This window comes from Apodemus sylvaticus, chromosome 21 (genome assembly GCF_947179515.1).
Source record: "Apodemus sylvaticus chromosome 21, mApoSyl1.1, whole genome shotgun sequence".
NCBI lineage: Eukaryota > Metazoa > Chordata > Mammalia > Rodentia > Muridae > Apodemus > Apodemus sylvaticus.
Genome location: NC_067492.1, coordinates 53,397,980 through 53,412,543, shown reverse-complemented (window position 1 = coordinate 53,412,543; position 14,564 = coordinate 53,397,980). Strand labels below are relative to the sequence as shown.

General features: G+C 45.1%; 1 protein-coding gene across 5 annotated transcripts in view; it reads right to left on the bottom strand.

Annotated features, from left to right (window-relative positions):
• Window positions 1-14,564, bottom strand: part of Arhgap10 (Rho GTPase activating protein 10) — a 284,292-nt gene that overhangs the window by 120,895 nt on the left and 148,833 nt on the right. For 4 of the 5 annotated variants that reach the window (XM_052166588.1, XM_052166589.1, XM_052166591.1 and 1 more), the window contains 2 exons: window positions 13,030-13,117; window positions 4,979-5,037 (listed from right to left, as the gene is read on the bottom strand). In XM_052166588.1, the coding sequence (XP_052022548.1) occupies window positions 4,979-5,037; window positions 13,030-13,117 (147 nt within the window). Of the gene's footprint in view, window positions 1-4,978; window positions 5,038-13,029; window positions 13,118-14,564 lie in introns of those variants that run through there. The other variant, XM_052166592.1, reaches the window with a different exon arrangement.

Sequence of the window (14,564 nt, the reverse complement as noted above, 5' to 3'; positions counted from 1 at the left end):
AACTAGCAGAAACAGAAGAACTGTTGACCACAGAGGCTTTATATAACAAATCTACAGATGTCAGTTAAGATGGCTGCAGAATAGTGAAGATTATTAGTAAGAAGAACAAAATCTCAAGTTTGACTTTTAAGTAACAAAATAAAAGCAGAAACTCTGAAGAAAGAGTCATAGACTTCACTGAAGAGAAAACTGTCAATGATAGCAATTTTATTATCAAAAATGTAGAACTCGGCAGGCTTTGTGATGAAGAATGTTAGCTTCAGCGCCTACCCTGGCACCAATGAGCAGCTTCCTACCAAAAAATTCCAGTTTGTTATTTTGGGATTCAGCACTTAGATATACAAGCTAAAAGAGGTAAGTTTCCTGCCCTCTAGTAATAGTATTCTTCATGTCTAACCATGAACAACATTTTAAAGATATATGAGAAAAAGAGTAGAGATTTCCCCCTTCACATCTGAAGCTCCTCTTCCCAGAAGCCTAATAGAGGTCATTAAATCAGTATCTCTTAGAGCTGTGTGTGTGTGTGTGTGTGTGTGTGTGTGTGTGTGTGTCATCCACACACCTGTCTTTTCCTATGTCTGCTTTTTTAGCTTTTCAACTTAAACTGCTTTGACATCACATCCTTCTATTAATAGGCATATCCATATTGTAACATAGTCCTTCTAGCTCCAAAATTTTGCTAAATTACATTATTTTCCATCACTATATGCATCTTGCAGTATTTTCATTGATATCAGCTGACAAAGATGAAAATGCATCATTTTTATGTAGGGTACTTAATTAACCACACACTAAATTCCCGTTATGCGCCAGAGGCTTTATCACAGAGTTTGCTCTGATGGAAACGACACAGTAGCATCCCCAGACCTCTACACCTACTTACTTACATAGCATGGCAACAGAGGCTGGAGTAGAAGCAAGCTTACTAGAAACACGCAGGCAGACAGTGTTAAATTATTTTAATATGTAAATGACATGTGTCAATACTGTTATTGTAATGTAAGGAAGTTACCAGTAGTTCCTATGGGAGACACCAGCCTCAGTTACCATTCAGAAAGGACTACAGTTCTCCTGTGGTCCTCACCTACTGTAAAATGAACACACCCAGCTATGGGAAACGGGAGACCTTGCATGTTTTGCCCCTGTAACCCCCACATAGCCGCATCCTTCCTCCCCATTCATGTCCCAACCAAAATGGAATGGAAAGCCCTGGCTATGAAATTACCACGCCCTGGCTATGAAATTGCCACTCCCTGACTCCTAAGTTAGTTGTCTCTCATCAGAAATGACATGGTTAATCAGTGCGCAGTTTAAGTAACCAGACTACAGAAAGCACACACACAACACAGAAATACAAGTATTCTTATTGGAGCAAGTGCTGGGAGATGTTTCTAAGTACCCAACGCCAGGCACCAAGGATTAAGGTGTCTAGCTCATGCTAAGTCCAATGTGAATCCAACCCAGCCAGATGGGTCCATGCTCACCACTGACACACCGAGACTTAGGCTACGGAGAATGGACTACATCGTAATCTCTAAGGCAACAGACTTCAGAGACGGAGGCTTCCGGCTAGATGCTACCAGCTTTGCACAGGCTGACACAATCCTTTCTCTTCTTGAGCAAACTAATTCAAGATTATTTGTGGCGTGTGGGTTTCTAGCCCCAAAAGTATAGTATAGTTTCTCGTGGATAGGTGGTTTTAGTTCATTTAGTAAAGCAAATGAACGTGATTAACAGTTTAAGGCTTTCAATTCAGAAATTGAAAAATGCCTTTCACATGTTCCCATACTAACAGCTCGGTTTTTCTTTTACAATAAGAAAAACAAAAAAGATATACACTTTGTAGTGAAAATATAAAACCAAATTCTTATCTTTGTATTATAAACTCACATTCTTGACAGAAAACGATAGAACATAAAGCAATGAAAAAAAATGATAGGGGCCAGGAGCCCTCAGTGAGGAGAGCAGAAGCACTGTCATCTCACAGAAGAGGAGGAAACAACACGCAGTGGAGAAGAATCAAATACCAGCTTCCATGCTGGTGGGAGGGAGGGGCAGCGACAGAGGCTGGTTGTCTGGGTCATTTCAGCCATCCGCCGAGCCCACAGACAAGGAATAAAGCCAGAGAAGCTGCATTGTTTCCAACGGGAAACGATGGTTTGGCCATAATCCCAATTTACCGACACTCAAAAGGAAGGCTCCTTTTGAATGAGACCCATCTGAATTCTGTAACTGCACTCAATACTTACAAGTACACATGCGATATCAGAGGAACTGCTCCCAAGCTCTTTCCCAAGAGGTACCGAGCAGAGGAAGGTACTCATAAGAAAGGAAAATGACACATCAAATTGCCCTAAACACTCTGGACCTCTAACTAAACAAACCCATTAAGCACGTGTAGTTTCTTTCATTAAACTAGATTAGTGTGAGCCTTCCAACTACAAGTGTACTTAAGTACAAGTCCATGCCAGCAACCATGGGAGCCACAGTATTCCTTTACAGTAGAACCGTAATTCAAATCAGTTTGCGAACTATTACAGCAAGACCACAAGGTCAGGAGAAAAGCACTGAGTCCTGACCCCGCAGGTGACAGAGCCTATGCGTCTATTCAGTTCTTAGCAACAGAGCTAAATTGTGGCTTCATTACCCCCCCCCCCCCCCCCGATGTGCAGGGGCTTCCTCATCTGGTGACAGACATTTGACATCAGGATTCGGAACACTCCACTGTTACTCACACATGGCAATAATTCTCAGGACACTAACTTGTGGTGATTTAAAACCTCATTCCATAATCACTCTTTCTCCAGAACGCAAAGAATTCTAGACGCAAGCTGGCACACCGCGGCTTTTTCCAGGCTCTAAGACAAACAACCCGAAACTGTCCTCCAACTAAATTTAATTTCTATCTTTTGTTTGCCAAAAATGCCACAGGGAAGAAATCAAAACAACTAAGCATTTGCTTGTGTTCTTGCCAAAAAAAAAAAAAAAAAACCCAAACCTTCCCACTTCCTTGCTCATACAAGCTCTCTTTTCCCAAATGATTCTAAACACGGCTGCATTCTGGCCTCTCTTCTTGCGTGTAGTGTAATGCGGCCACACTGATTCTTTCTGAAACAGATTAGGAATCTCGCACCGTGCGGGGGCTGGGACCTCACAAGAAGGTAAGAGTTAGAGCCCTGTTCAGGCAACAGTGGTGCAGGACCCATTGGGATTGCTGTAAGGTTTTCAACAGTTTAAACTGAAAACAGATCCAGGGAGCTATGTGGGGTACAATTTCAGCTTCTGTCAGTGCATAATCTATGAAAAATGTCCACAGCATGCGGAGGTATGTGGGCCTGTGGCCTAGTTGAGCGAGCCTTACCCCGGAGACCTAGTAGAATATTCTACAAGGGATGGAACCAGCGAGCCATGCGTCCAGACTGCTGACTCCTCAACTCCGTAATCCTACGGCCACCAACCACACGTATCCAGCCAGGTGTTCTGGCTGGACACCACTGTCACCGCAGTCACCTGGCTACAGCCTGGTTTTCCTGCCCCACGGTTACCTGGCATGCAGGTAACCCAGCCCACTATAAGTTCTTGTCCCCCTGTTAAAAGGGGCTCCCAGGCCCCTCCTAGCTCTCTTGCCCTTATGCTCTTGTCCCTGTGTCCTCTCCCCTCATTCTCCTCCCCTTTCCACGTTGCCGTGGCCAGCTCTCGCCCTTCCGTCTTTTCTTTCTCTCTTTACTTCTCTATCTCTTCTTCTTTTCCTACTTCTCTATAATAAAGCTTTGAAACCATGGACTGTCTCTTCTTATCAAAACCGGCTGTGTAGGAGCCGTGAAACAGGCTTCAGGGTCTCCAACCGCTGGAAAGGACCAAGCCTCTTCCCAGTCAGGCTTCCTCTACAGGCACCAGGCCACGCCAGAACGGACCTGCCCTCTGGGCAAGGACCTCCTCCCTGCCAACCAGGCAGCCTTCCCTCGGGCGTCCGCCATCCCTGCACGGGTACGCATGGACCACGCCATCCCCGCACGGATACGCATGGGCTGCGCCATCCCTGCACAGGCACACATGGACTGCGCCGTCCCCGCACGGGTACACATGGACCGCGCCATCCCTGCACGGGTACATGGGCTGCTCGTTTTCCCTACAGAGGTACAATTTCACCCACTTTTGGGGCACCTATGAAAACCAATATTGCAAAATCTAGCCAGTGGAGTTGAGTTCTAATTGTACACAAGGGTCCCTATGATCTGGCAGTTTCTTAGTATGCCGCAACCTCAAGTCCCCTACCTCTTCATTACCTAGCATGAGGATCCTTCAGAAGAACAATTAAGCTGCATGCACTAGGGATAAAAGCAGAGCTGCATGAGAGAGAACATGCTGAACCTGTGTGCAGCAGGCAACTCTCCCCTCCCCCTGCAGGTACACAGTGGTGACACAAACAAACACCCCAGTGGGCACGAGTCAGAAGACACCGAACCTCAGGTTAAAGCTCACCAGCTCCTGGTCTTTTCATTCCAAACCAATCCTACAGAACTCATCATCAAGTAGTCTGGGCTTCTGGCACTATCTCCTAATCCTGTCTGTAACGTCCATATAAATGTCTGTAAGTGAAACATCTCCAAACCCACCATCTCTCCGACCTCCTGCAAGCTGAACTGTTCTGCAGCAGTACGCTCAGGCCAATACTATGTATCCATAGTGTAACAAGAGTGTGATGTGGACAGAACTGGTTGCCAGACTCAAGCATCTATTGTGGCCTGGCATATCTAGCATCTACTGGAGGCAAAGAAGCAATAAGCACTGATGTCCACGGCTGATCTGTTACCAAATCTTTTTGTTCATTTGCAGAAGGAAGAAGTGAACTCTAAAATGATCTCTCTCTTTAACACAGATGGCAAAACCATTAAGTTAAACTTTCATGTGGAAATATTTAATGTGTGCACACCATCAACCACAAATCTGAGTCTCTGTATACCCACATAATACTTACTGGCTGGAACAATGAAGTCTCTATGTAACTCATAGGTCATGAGAGGTTCTGGAAGACTCCTGGAAAAAAGGAAAAAAAACACAGCCCAATTACCAAACAAAGGCAGACATCATCTGTTTATTCACAGTGTATCGAACCTCCTGTGCACTTCTGAGCTAACAAGCCAGCTCTCTCAGTCAGATACCTTTACATACCAAAAGATAGGTAACCACAGTGCCCACTTCACTAACTGCTGTTTCCCCTAGACATGATGAACTCTTTTTTTTTTTAAAGATTTATTTATTTATTATATGTAAGTACACTGTAGCTGTTTCCAGACACTCCAGAAGAGGGTGTCTGATCTCTCTACAGATGGTTGTGAGCCACCATGTGGTTGCTGGGATTTGAACTCAGGACCTTCGGAAGAGCAATTGGTGCTCTTAACCGCTGAGCCATCTCTCCAGCACTCTAGACACCATTAACTCTTAACCAACCACAAATTCTTACCATGTCTAAGCATACCAGGTTTTCTATCTACTCTTGGAAAGTACCTTTATGAACACCTAGCTTTGCATGAATTAAGCAATACAGGTATGGTTTTGAAAGGTATCTTTAAAATATTGATATCAAAAGATTACACAGAAAATAATAAAGAAACAAAAATCAAAGCCTCTCTTGATATTTCTATTAAAATAACTACTTTTTAATTTTTAACGCCTAAATACACGTAGAGCAGTGGTTCCCAACCCTCTTGGGCTATATATATATCAGATGGTATGATTCAAAACCACAGCAATACTACAGTTGTAAAGTAGCCATGAGATAAATTTATGGCTGAGGGTCACCACAACATGAGGACCTGTATTAAGCGGCCATAGCATTAGGAAGGTTGAGAACCACGGATATCGAGGATACATTAATATATACATATACATATACATATACATATATATATATATACACATACACATATATATATAAAGATGGCTTTGTAGTCTGTGGCTATGAAACAGTGAGATAGAATCAGAATGATGGCAATGTAGTAACACACACAGCATTTAGTTTTCTGCAAACTGCATTATGCAAGCAGTAGCATGGTGCTGAGTTTTAATCAATCCTGCTAATATGTTAACATATCTGTGCCAGGACAAGGCTGTTACCTGCATAACTCCTAGGGGGCAAGGGTCAGTCTACAGAACTGCTTGGGCAGGGTGCTGGGAGCTGAAAGGCTATAAACCTGCGACTCAGAATTCATTCATGAAATATGTGAAACACAGTCAAATATGCCAGCATGCACACACAGAGAGAGAGAGACACAGACAGACAGACCGACAGGCAGACACACACACACACACACACACACAAATACAACAAACAGTGCCAGGGATAAGGAAGGCTGTTCCACACTGATAAATGGGTTGCCTCGCTGAGAACAAGTGCTCGAATCAAGCAACAGAGCTTGAAATACATGAGCAGAATCTGACAGACTGCATGGAGCATGCAAACCCACAACTTCAGACCCAAATTTGAATCTCTCTGTTGCCATCGCTGACAATCGATGTAGACAAGTAGAAAAGAAGTCAGGCAGGAAACAATGTCTGACCAAAACTCCACACCTGCTTTACACAAGTGCACATCCTTTACTTAAGTGACCATCTGCCCAAGCACAGAATAGATAACAGACACTGCAAATGGAAAATTGGGTCTGTAACTGAAACCATATTCTGGGCTATGAAACACATCTTTGTCAACTTAAAAAAAGTTCAAGTCAAAGGCAGTACAGTACATTCTTTGATTTCAATAAAAGTAGAGAGGCAGAAGAGATGTTTCTGTGGGTGAAGTGTTTGGGGCAGGAACAGCCATAGCTAAAGCTGGGTGCGCTGCTACACAGGTACCGTCCAGTTTGCGGAGGCAGGAGCATGAGGGTCCTTCTACCAAGTGCTGGCCAACTGATCAATAAGCTCCGGGTCCAATGGAACATCCTGTCTCACAGCAATGCAGCGACTCCCAAAATCAAGCTCCAGTTAGCGTGCACAGGGAGATGGAGATTTATACTGGGACGTGTGAAAAACGGGCTTATTTCTAAGATGTATGAAGAACTGTAAAAAGGGAAATCTTTTTTTCTTGAACAAGGAAAGACACAGGCAGACACTTCACCTAGGAATGAGTACACATGGGTGGCGAATCGCTCACACACCAGGAAAGTTTTAGACACTGAGAACGTTCGCACTGAAAGAACAACAAGGTGTTACCAGAGAGACTAACGTAAGAGAGGTGACCTCATTCAGAGGTCACAGAGGGAGCAGGACTTGTGGATACTGTTGGTGGGGAACTTGAGAAACTGGGTCACATGTGGAAAAGCCAAACACTTTCCACACAGTTAAGCATATACTTCCCACGTGGCCCAGGTGTTTGCCCACTAGGATTCATCCAAAAGAAACGAAAATCTTTTTCTCAAAGATTTATACACAGGCATTTAAGCAATTTTGTGTACAGCATCCAAGAGGTACCCAAATACTCATCAATAGATCAATGGATTTCAACATGCCACAACAATTATTCTAATTAGTCTAAGTCAAAACAAGTTTTTGAAGTACCCACTGAACAATTCCACTGATACAGATTATAATAATGCAAATTAAGACATAAAGTCGGGAATCAGATAAAGGTTCCCTCTGGATGCGGCCGTGATGAAGGAAGGAACACCAGAGGAAGCACAAGGAAATTTAGAAGGGTGATGGACAGGCTCAGTACGGATTATGGTGATGGTTTCATAGGAGTATAAAGATACCAAGCATATGAGAATGTATACTACCAATGGTGCAATTCACTTCCAATCAATTATACTTCACAAAATCTGTAAAAGGTATGCACTACCTCAATGCCTGTAATAATAAAAGGATAAAATACCCATGTGAGATTCATGAAGAAAATCTATAAAAACAAAGCTATATTAAAAAAAATATTTGCAGACATGTTTCCTGCACACAGTGTGGGTGCCAACGTCCACAGGGACACAAAGTGTCCCTTTCCAACAGCCACAAGCCACAGTACAGAGAGCTAGCTGCCTCAGTTCACCTGCCCTCCCCTCCTTTCCCCTTATTCCTTTTTTTTTTTAAATAGGAGTAAACTTTTCTGAAATGTTTTCTTTTTTTATGTTTTTTTTTATTCAATATATGTTTTATTTACATTTCAAATGATTTCCCCTTTTCTGGCTCCCTACTCCCTGAAAGTCCCATAAGCCCCCTTCCCTCCCCCTGTTCCTCCATCCACCCCTTCCCACCTCCCTGTTCTGGTATTGCCCTATACTGCTGCACAGAGTCTTTCCAGAACCAGGGGTTACGCCTCTGTTCTTCTTGGACATCATTTGATATGTGGATTGTGTCTTGGGTATTCCAAGTTTCTAGGCTAATATCCACTTATCAGTGAGTGCATACCATGATTAATCTTTTGAGTCTGGGTTACCTCACTTAGTATGATGTTCTCCAGCTCCATTCACTTGTCTAAGAATTTCATGAATTCATTGTTTCTAATGGCTGAATAGTACTCCATTGTGTAAATATACCACATTTTTTTTGCATCCATTCTTCCACTGAGGGAAACTCAGGAGACAGCAGGTGTTGGCGAGGATGTGGAGAAAGAGGAACACTCCTCCACTGCTGGTGGGGTTGCAAGCTGGTACAACCACTCTGAAAACCAGTCTAGCTCCTCAGAAAACTGGGAATGATACTTCCGGAGGACCCTGCTATACCACTCCTGGGCGTAGACCCAGAGGATTCCCCAGCAGGTAATAAGGACACATGCTCCACTATGTTCACAGCAGCCCTTTCCCTTATTCTTAACTAAAAGCAGGTTACAAGTGCCAGTGACATCACAGCCTCACCCAGCAGAAAGACAGCCCATAGGTCAGTTTTCAGAGGTTGTGTTTCCGAGCACAGACCAGGAGACCAGTGGCCAGAAAGAGCAGAGGAAGGGAAAGTACCCACTGTCCCAGAAGAAAAGTCTGGGTGCCGGCTCGGAAGGAAAGGGGATACGAACATGTAGCAGCAGCGAAGAGAGGATGGTATTTCTTCTCCAGTAACACTGAATGTGTCTCGGTATCTTCTACTTCTGTCACTGCCACAGGTCAAGCTGGCAATGCAGCATAAAAAACAAATACCACTAACGTTGGGGAAGCAGCAATTAGAAACAATTACAAGTTCTCCATGCAAACCTTATTACTCGGAGTCCTGCGTCTCCCAGACTCCCTCCCACCCGGCCACCCTTCAGATCTGTTGGTGGACGTAAATCGTAATATTTACTCAAGCTGGTGGTTCCTTTCCTATGAACTAATTCCGACTTCCGCTCTTAAAAGAAGTTACCTCCAGGTAAAGATAGAAACCTCACAAACTGCTTAGTTTTGCCTGACAATGGGAAACTGTGGCAATGAACACATCACTGGTAATTACAACCACGGACTGCCCAGACATAAATCACACAGAGGGCTGGGAACCCGGCTTCTCAGAGCCCAGGGCAGCAGGAGACCGAGGGAGGGCCATGGGGCACTGCAGTGCGCACTGGCTCTGCTTTGATTTGTGACACAACCAGGCTGCTTTGCTGCTTCTGCTGCGTCCCTCCTCCTCCTCCAGCTTCGCTCGCATCCAACAGAGGCCGGCAAGTGCAGGGAGCATCACAGGCAAAAAGCGGAGAGGAGAGAAATGCTGTGGTTCATAGCTATGCCCTGGTGTTGTGAGTGACGGAGCTGGGAGGCTGACCCTGGCTAGCCACTGGCTCCAGACCTCGAATCCTTATCCCATCATACATAGCAATGGCTCTCAGGCCAGAAAAAGCTATTGGCTTTGGTCACAATTCTGTAGGGAACATGGAGGTGGGGCGGGGGCTCAAATCTTCTCCCACTTAAAGCATCAATCAGAAAAGAGTAGTACCTAAATCCTAATGCACCTACAGTTGCAGCCCGGGAGGAAAGGCTGCACCTGTCTCTCCCAGCGCACAACACTTCCGTCTGCCATGGTAGGAAAATCGCTCAACACTGGCAGAATGCTTGGATTTCTGACCAAGTTAGACAATGACAGTATCACATAATGTTTTTCTGTATGCAGTGGATGATTTCAAGTCAATTCAATGGGATACATGGACCGAGAGAAGGGGAAAGCGATGCAGCCCAGGCCGGCATTGACAAGGAGCCCGCACCAGAGAACCTCGGGGTTCAGAGGCAAAGTGTGTGTGTGATTACCAAGAAGCCCCGATGCCACCAAGTTAACTCCCCAACAAGGGCAAAGAACAGAACCCTGAGAGACGGGAAGCAGGAAGCCCAATTTACTCTCAAGAGGCTGAGTTTTCCATCAATAACCGTCATTTGGACAGTTTCTTTATCTGCGCTAGGTCTAATGGATCAATCTACTGTTGGGTGGATCCAAGGCCCATGGCCAGAGAGGAGCACAGTAACCATTCTGATTTTCTCCCATCCACTCTTTCCTCTGCCCATCTAACAGGTGTTCTCAACTGCAGCACTACTGAAGAATGCCTATATTATACACAGGGTCAAATAATTCTTTACAGAAAGGAGGAGGGATTAACAGTTCCCTTCCATCCCCTTCATACAGAAGCCAGTAAGACTCCCTCCAGTAACTGTAACAGTTAAAAAAAAAAGATGCACGGGCTGCAGAGATGGCTTACAAGTCAAGATTACTAACTGCTATTCCAGAAGACCCAGGAGCAGTTCCTGGGACCCACATGACAGCTAAGAATCCCTTGTCACTCTGGCTCCAAAAGGAACTCGTGCCTTCCCCAGTCTCCACAGACAGTGCACATACACAGCGCACAGGCAAAGCTGAGGTAAAACATCCACACACACACAATGAACATAAATAAATGAGAGAGAGCTTGCAGATTTTACCAATCATCCTGCAGATGGTTGGTGGAACCATCTCAGGTGGAAACGCTGCTAGCACCCTTCAGTGACAGAAGGGGACACTGCAGTGAGCAGCACTCACGAGACACCTATCTCTCCAGGGAACCTACACGCAAACCCCAGAGCTCAGCCATTCCAATCCGCATCCAAACACCAGTCACTACTCATGGCAAGCTAGATACGATGAATGTATGTTTAGCTTTATTTTTGCTGCTAAAACAGCTAAGAGTAACAATATCGTACACAATAGTTGAAGAATGAGAGATGTATTTAAATGAGATGCTCAAAAGCTGGTGAACAGCACCTGAACCCAATGTCAAATTTAGTAATACAAGCAGAATACAAGCAGGAGCCTGGCGGTGGTGGTGCATGCCTGTAGTCCCAGCACTCTGGGAGGCAGAGGCAGGCGGATTTCTGAGTTCGAGGCCAGCCTGGTCTACAGAGTGAGTTCCAGGACAGCCAGGGCTACACAGAGAAACCCTGTCTCGAAAAAAAAACAAATCCAAAAAAAAAAAAAAAAGAAGAAGAAGTAGAATACAAGCAGCAGTGGTGACAAGCTGGCAGAAGACACCAGGAAGAGAGTAGCACCGCTGTGACCGGCGACGTAAATAAGTTGGTTAGTTACGACCTGATCTGACCCCAACAAAGGCTGCAGGTGTAACCATTTCTCAGGAAATACAAAGGTTAGAGAGTCACGCTCTAACACGACGAGGGTATACAAGACCACGGGAAATGGACAGCTCTCTATTTAAAAAGCAGTCATCCACAGGCACCAATGGCAGGGGGCAGGGGGCGGGGAGGAGAGTATGCCTTAAATCAGACTCAAAGACCAGTAACCATATGAATTATCAAAATCACCTAAATCCTGTGAGGTCAGGCTGAGGAACACTGGGTGGACGGATGCTGACGGCCATGATAATTATATCCTGGTTACCCTTTTTACAAGTCTTTCTGTTTTAAATAGATTACTCATAGTAATATATCTGCAGAAGCCTTTTTAGGATCAGATGTAAAGTGGCGGGCAAAGGGGGAAATGAAGACGGTGAGATGAGCGCCTGAGCGGCACAGAGAGCGATGGGGGCCGCCACCGCCGCCATACTCCCCTCGGTGTCTCGCGATGTGAAGCGCTTCGTCATTTTATAAACTATAAAGTAAAACATAGTTAGGTTCTCATGTACTCATGGGGGCCGATGCAACTACACGAGAACATCACCCTGCACCCGCCCCGGCCTGGCCACGCATGCCACCTGTCATGCTGTCTGCCTCAAAGAGCCCGGCAGGGAAGTGCAGCTGTTAACTGCTGCTCCCTGTTGTGGCTCCTCAGTGAACAGTAGCTTCCCTCAGGAAGCTCCTTACCGAAGAAACAAGTCAGCAATGCTTTCTCCTTCCAGCCCTATGTTCTTCTCTGTGTTAAACACATCTGAAAATGTCTTAAAAACCTCAACAAGTAAACTTTTCAAGTTCTTTTATGTCTTATAATATACTTTGTTCAAAATAGTGAAATTAAAAGTCTTCCCTTTAGTTTAGAACATAAATAAAAGACTCAATGCATTTAATCAGTAGCCTTCCTGACTGTTGCTACGTAGCGTATAATGGAAATGTTCTGCATCTGCTTCAAGATCCAAGGCCCCTCTGCTGCACCTCCCTTAACGGTGGTGCTTCTGGTGGCTGCAGTTCCAGCCCCGTAGTTCGTGTGCTTGAAAGTTTGGGACCCAGTTCATAGAGCTGGCTGGGAAGGATCAATAGGTGTGGACTGATCAGAGAAGGTGTATCACTGAGGGTGATTCACTGGGGGTAGACTCTGAGGGTTCAAAGGACAAGCCCCCTTGTGTGTGTGTGTGTGTGTGTGTGTGTGTGTGTGTGTGTGTGTCTACAACTTATGGATCAGAGGTGAGCTCTCAGCTACTGTCTGCCTGCCTGCTACCATGCTTCTCACCATGGTAACCATGGACTGAATCTGTGATTCTGTAAGCAGGCCCTCAATTAAATGCCTTCTTTGTAAGTTGCCTTGGACGTGCTATCTCTTCAGATACAGGGACTAAGACACTGCTGATCTTGTTGTCTGGAACATTACTGGATACCCTGGAGACGTCTCACGTCAGTGAGTGTCAATACGACTACTGTCACTCCTGTGGAGGGGACGCCTGGTGTGACAGCTCACCTCAGATACTGCTTCAAGGCACTTGTTACTGTCTTCACTTCCCAATCTGCAGAATTCTCCAAGTCCAGCTCATTGCACATTTTTACATCTGGTGAACAGCAAGGGGAAAAAAAAAAGTTAAAAACCTGACCATCCACAGATCCAACTAGCTCACAAAACTTCCAATTTTAAGTGGCCGAACAACAGTTTCTCAAGAAAAGTATTGTATGCAGTCTTTTAATGATAGCAGAAGCTACGCTCTATTTGTAGATGTCCCTAGGACTTGAGAACGTCTGCAGGAGAGACAAATGGAATCTAAGGTACAGACTAGGTGAGGAGGAGGGAGTCAAGTATGGCGTTTCAACAGGGCAGCTCTCGGGAAGGAACGCTGCAACAGCTCAGAGCGCAGGGCTTGTCTCCACTGGCGCGACCTCTATGCCCTGAGTATTCCATGAGAAACACCATCACCATTACATCAAAAAGGATGTTAACTGGCAGCGGTCAGCGGGAGAGGGAGTAATTAGTCTGGTCTCACATTCTAACACTTGTATTCGTTACAGTAGTTCTCTTCGGGTTAACACAGGATCAGCACAAACAGAAACATGACACCAGAGATTTAAAATGCTACCGTGGTTTAATCTAATTTTAACATCCTACAATGTATATATGTTAATATACTATGTTCTTACATCAACACGTGCATTCTTATTTCTTTGTATTGGAAAAATTAGTTCCAATTCAGATAAAAAGTAAAAACCCAAATCTACAATCCATGTGAGCGAGAGGATGTCTGTGTAACCCTTCACTCCAATAAGCCAGGCAGAGAATCAGCCTCCTGGGGGGAGGGGGTGCCACGGGCATTCACGCTCAACTAAACAGCAGGTCTTTGTCCAAGATCTGGGTTACTGATACTTTGTTTCCTTTAGAGAAATAGCTAGTGCTCTGAAAGAAAGGTATATATCTGGGAGATGGTGGCTCACACCTTTAATCCCAGCACAGCTTTAAGGCCTCAAGAAGCAAATAGATCTCTGTGAGTTCAAGTCCAGGCTGGTCTACAGAGCTAGTTCTAAGACAGTCCGTTGTACTCAGAGAAACCCGACTCAAAAAAAAAAAAAAAAAACATTCCCTAAGTGGGGGCGGGGTGGGGGAAGAGGGGGGTAGTACGTAAGAACAAACAGAAACAAGACAGAGGAGGAAAGGATGGAAGGGCCAGAGGGGTTTAAAGTGTTAGTCCAGGTTGAAATAAAAGAGAACCGTAGGAAAGGCAAACACTCGGGGCATACTGCTGTTCTAGTCTGTCAGGGCCAGCCTGCCCAGCCTGCCCAGCCTGCCCAGCGCCTCCAGCCTGCCCAGCATGGCCAGCTTACCAGCATGGCTGGCAGCCTGCGTATTCCAAAGCTGAGCTTTAATGTTCTACCAACTTGGACCAAGACATCACTCCCAGCCAAGTTCCAGATCCTCATCTGTACCGAGGAGATCTTAGCACAGTAAACATTTCTATAAACTCGTGTGTGCACCCTAACACATCAAGGCATGGGCAAACTTACATGAATTGT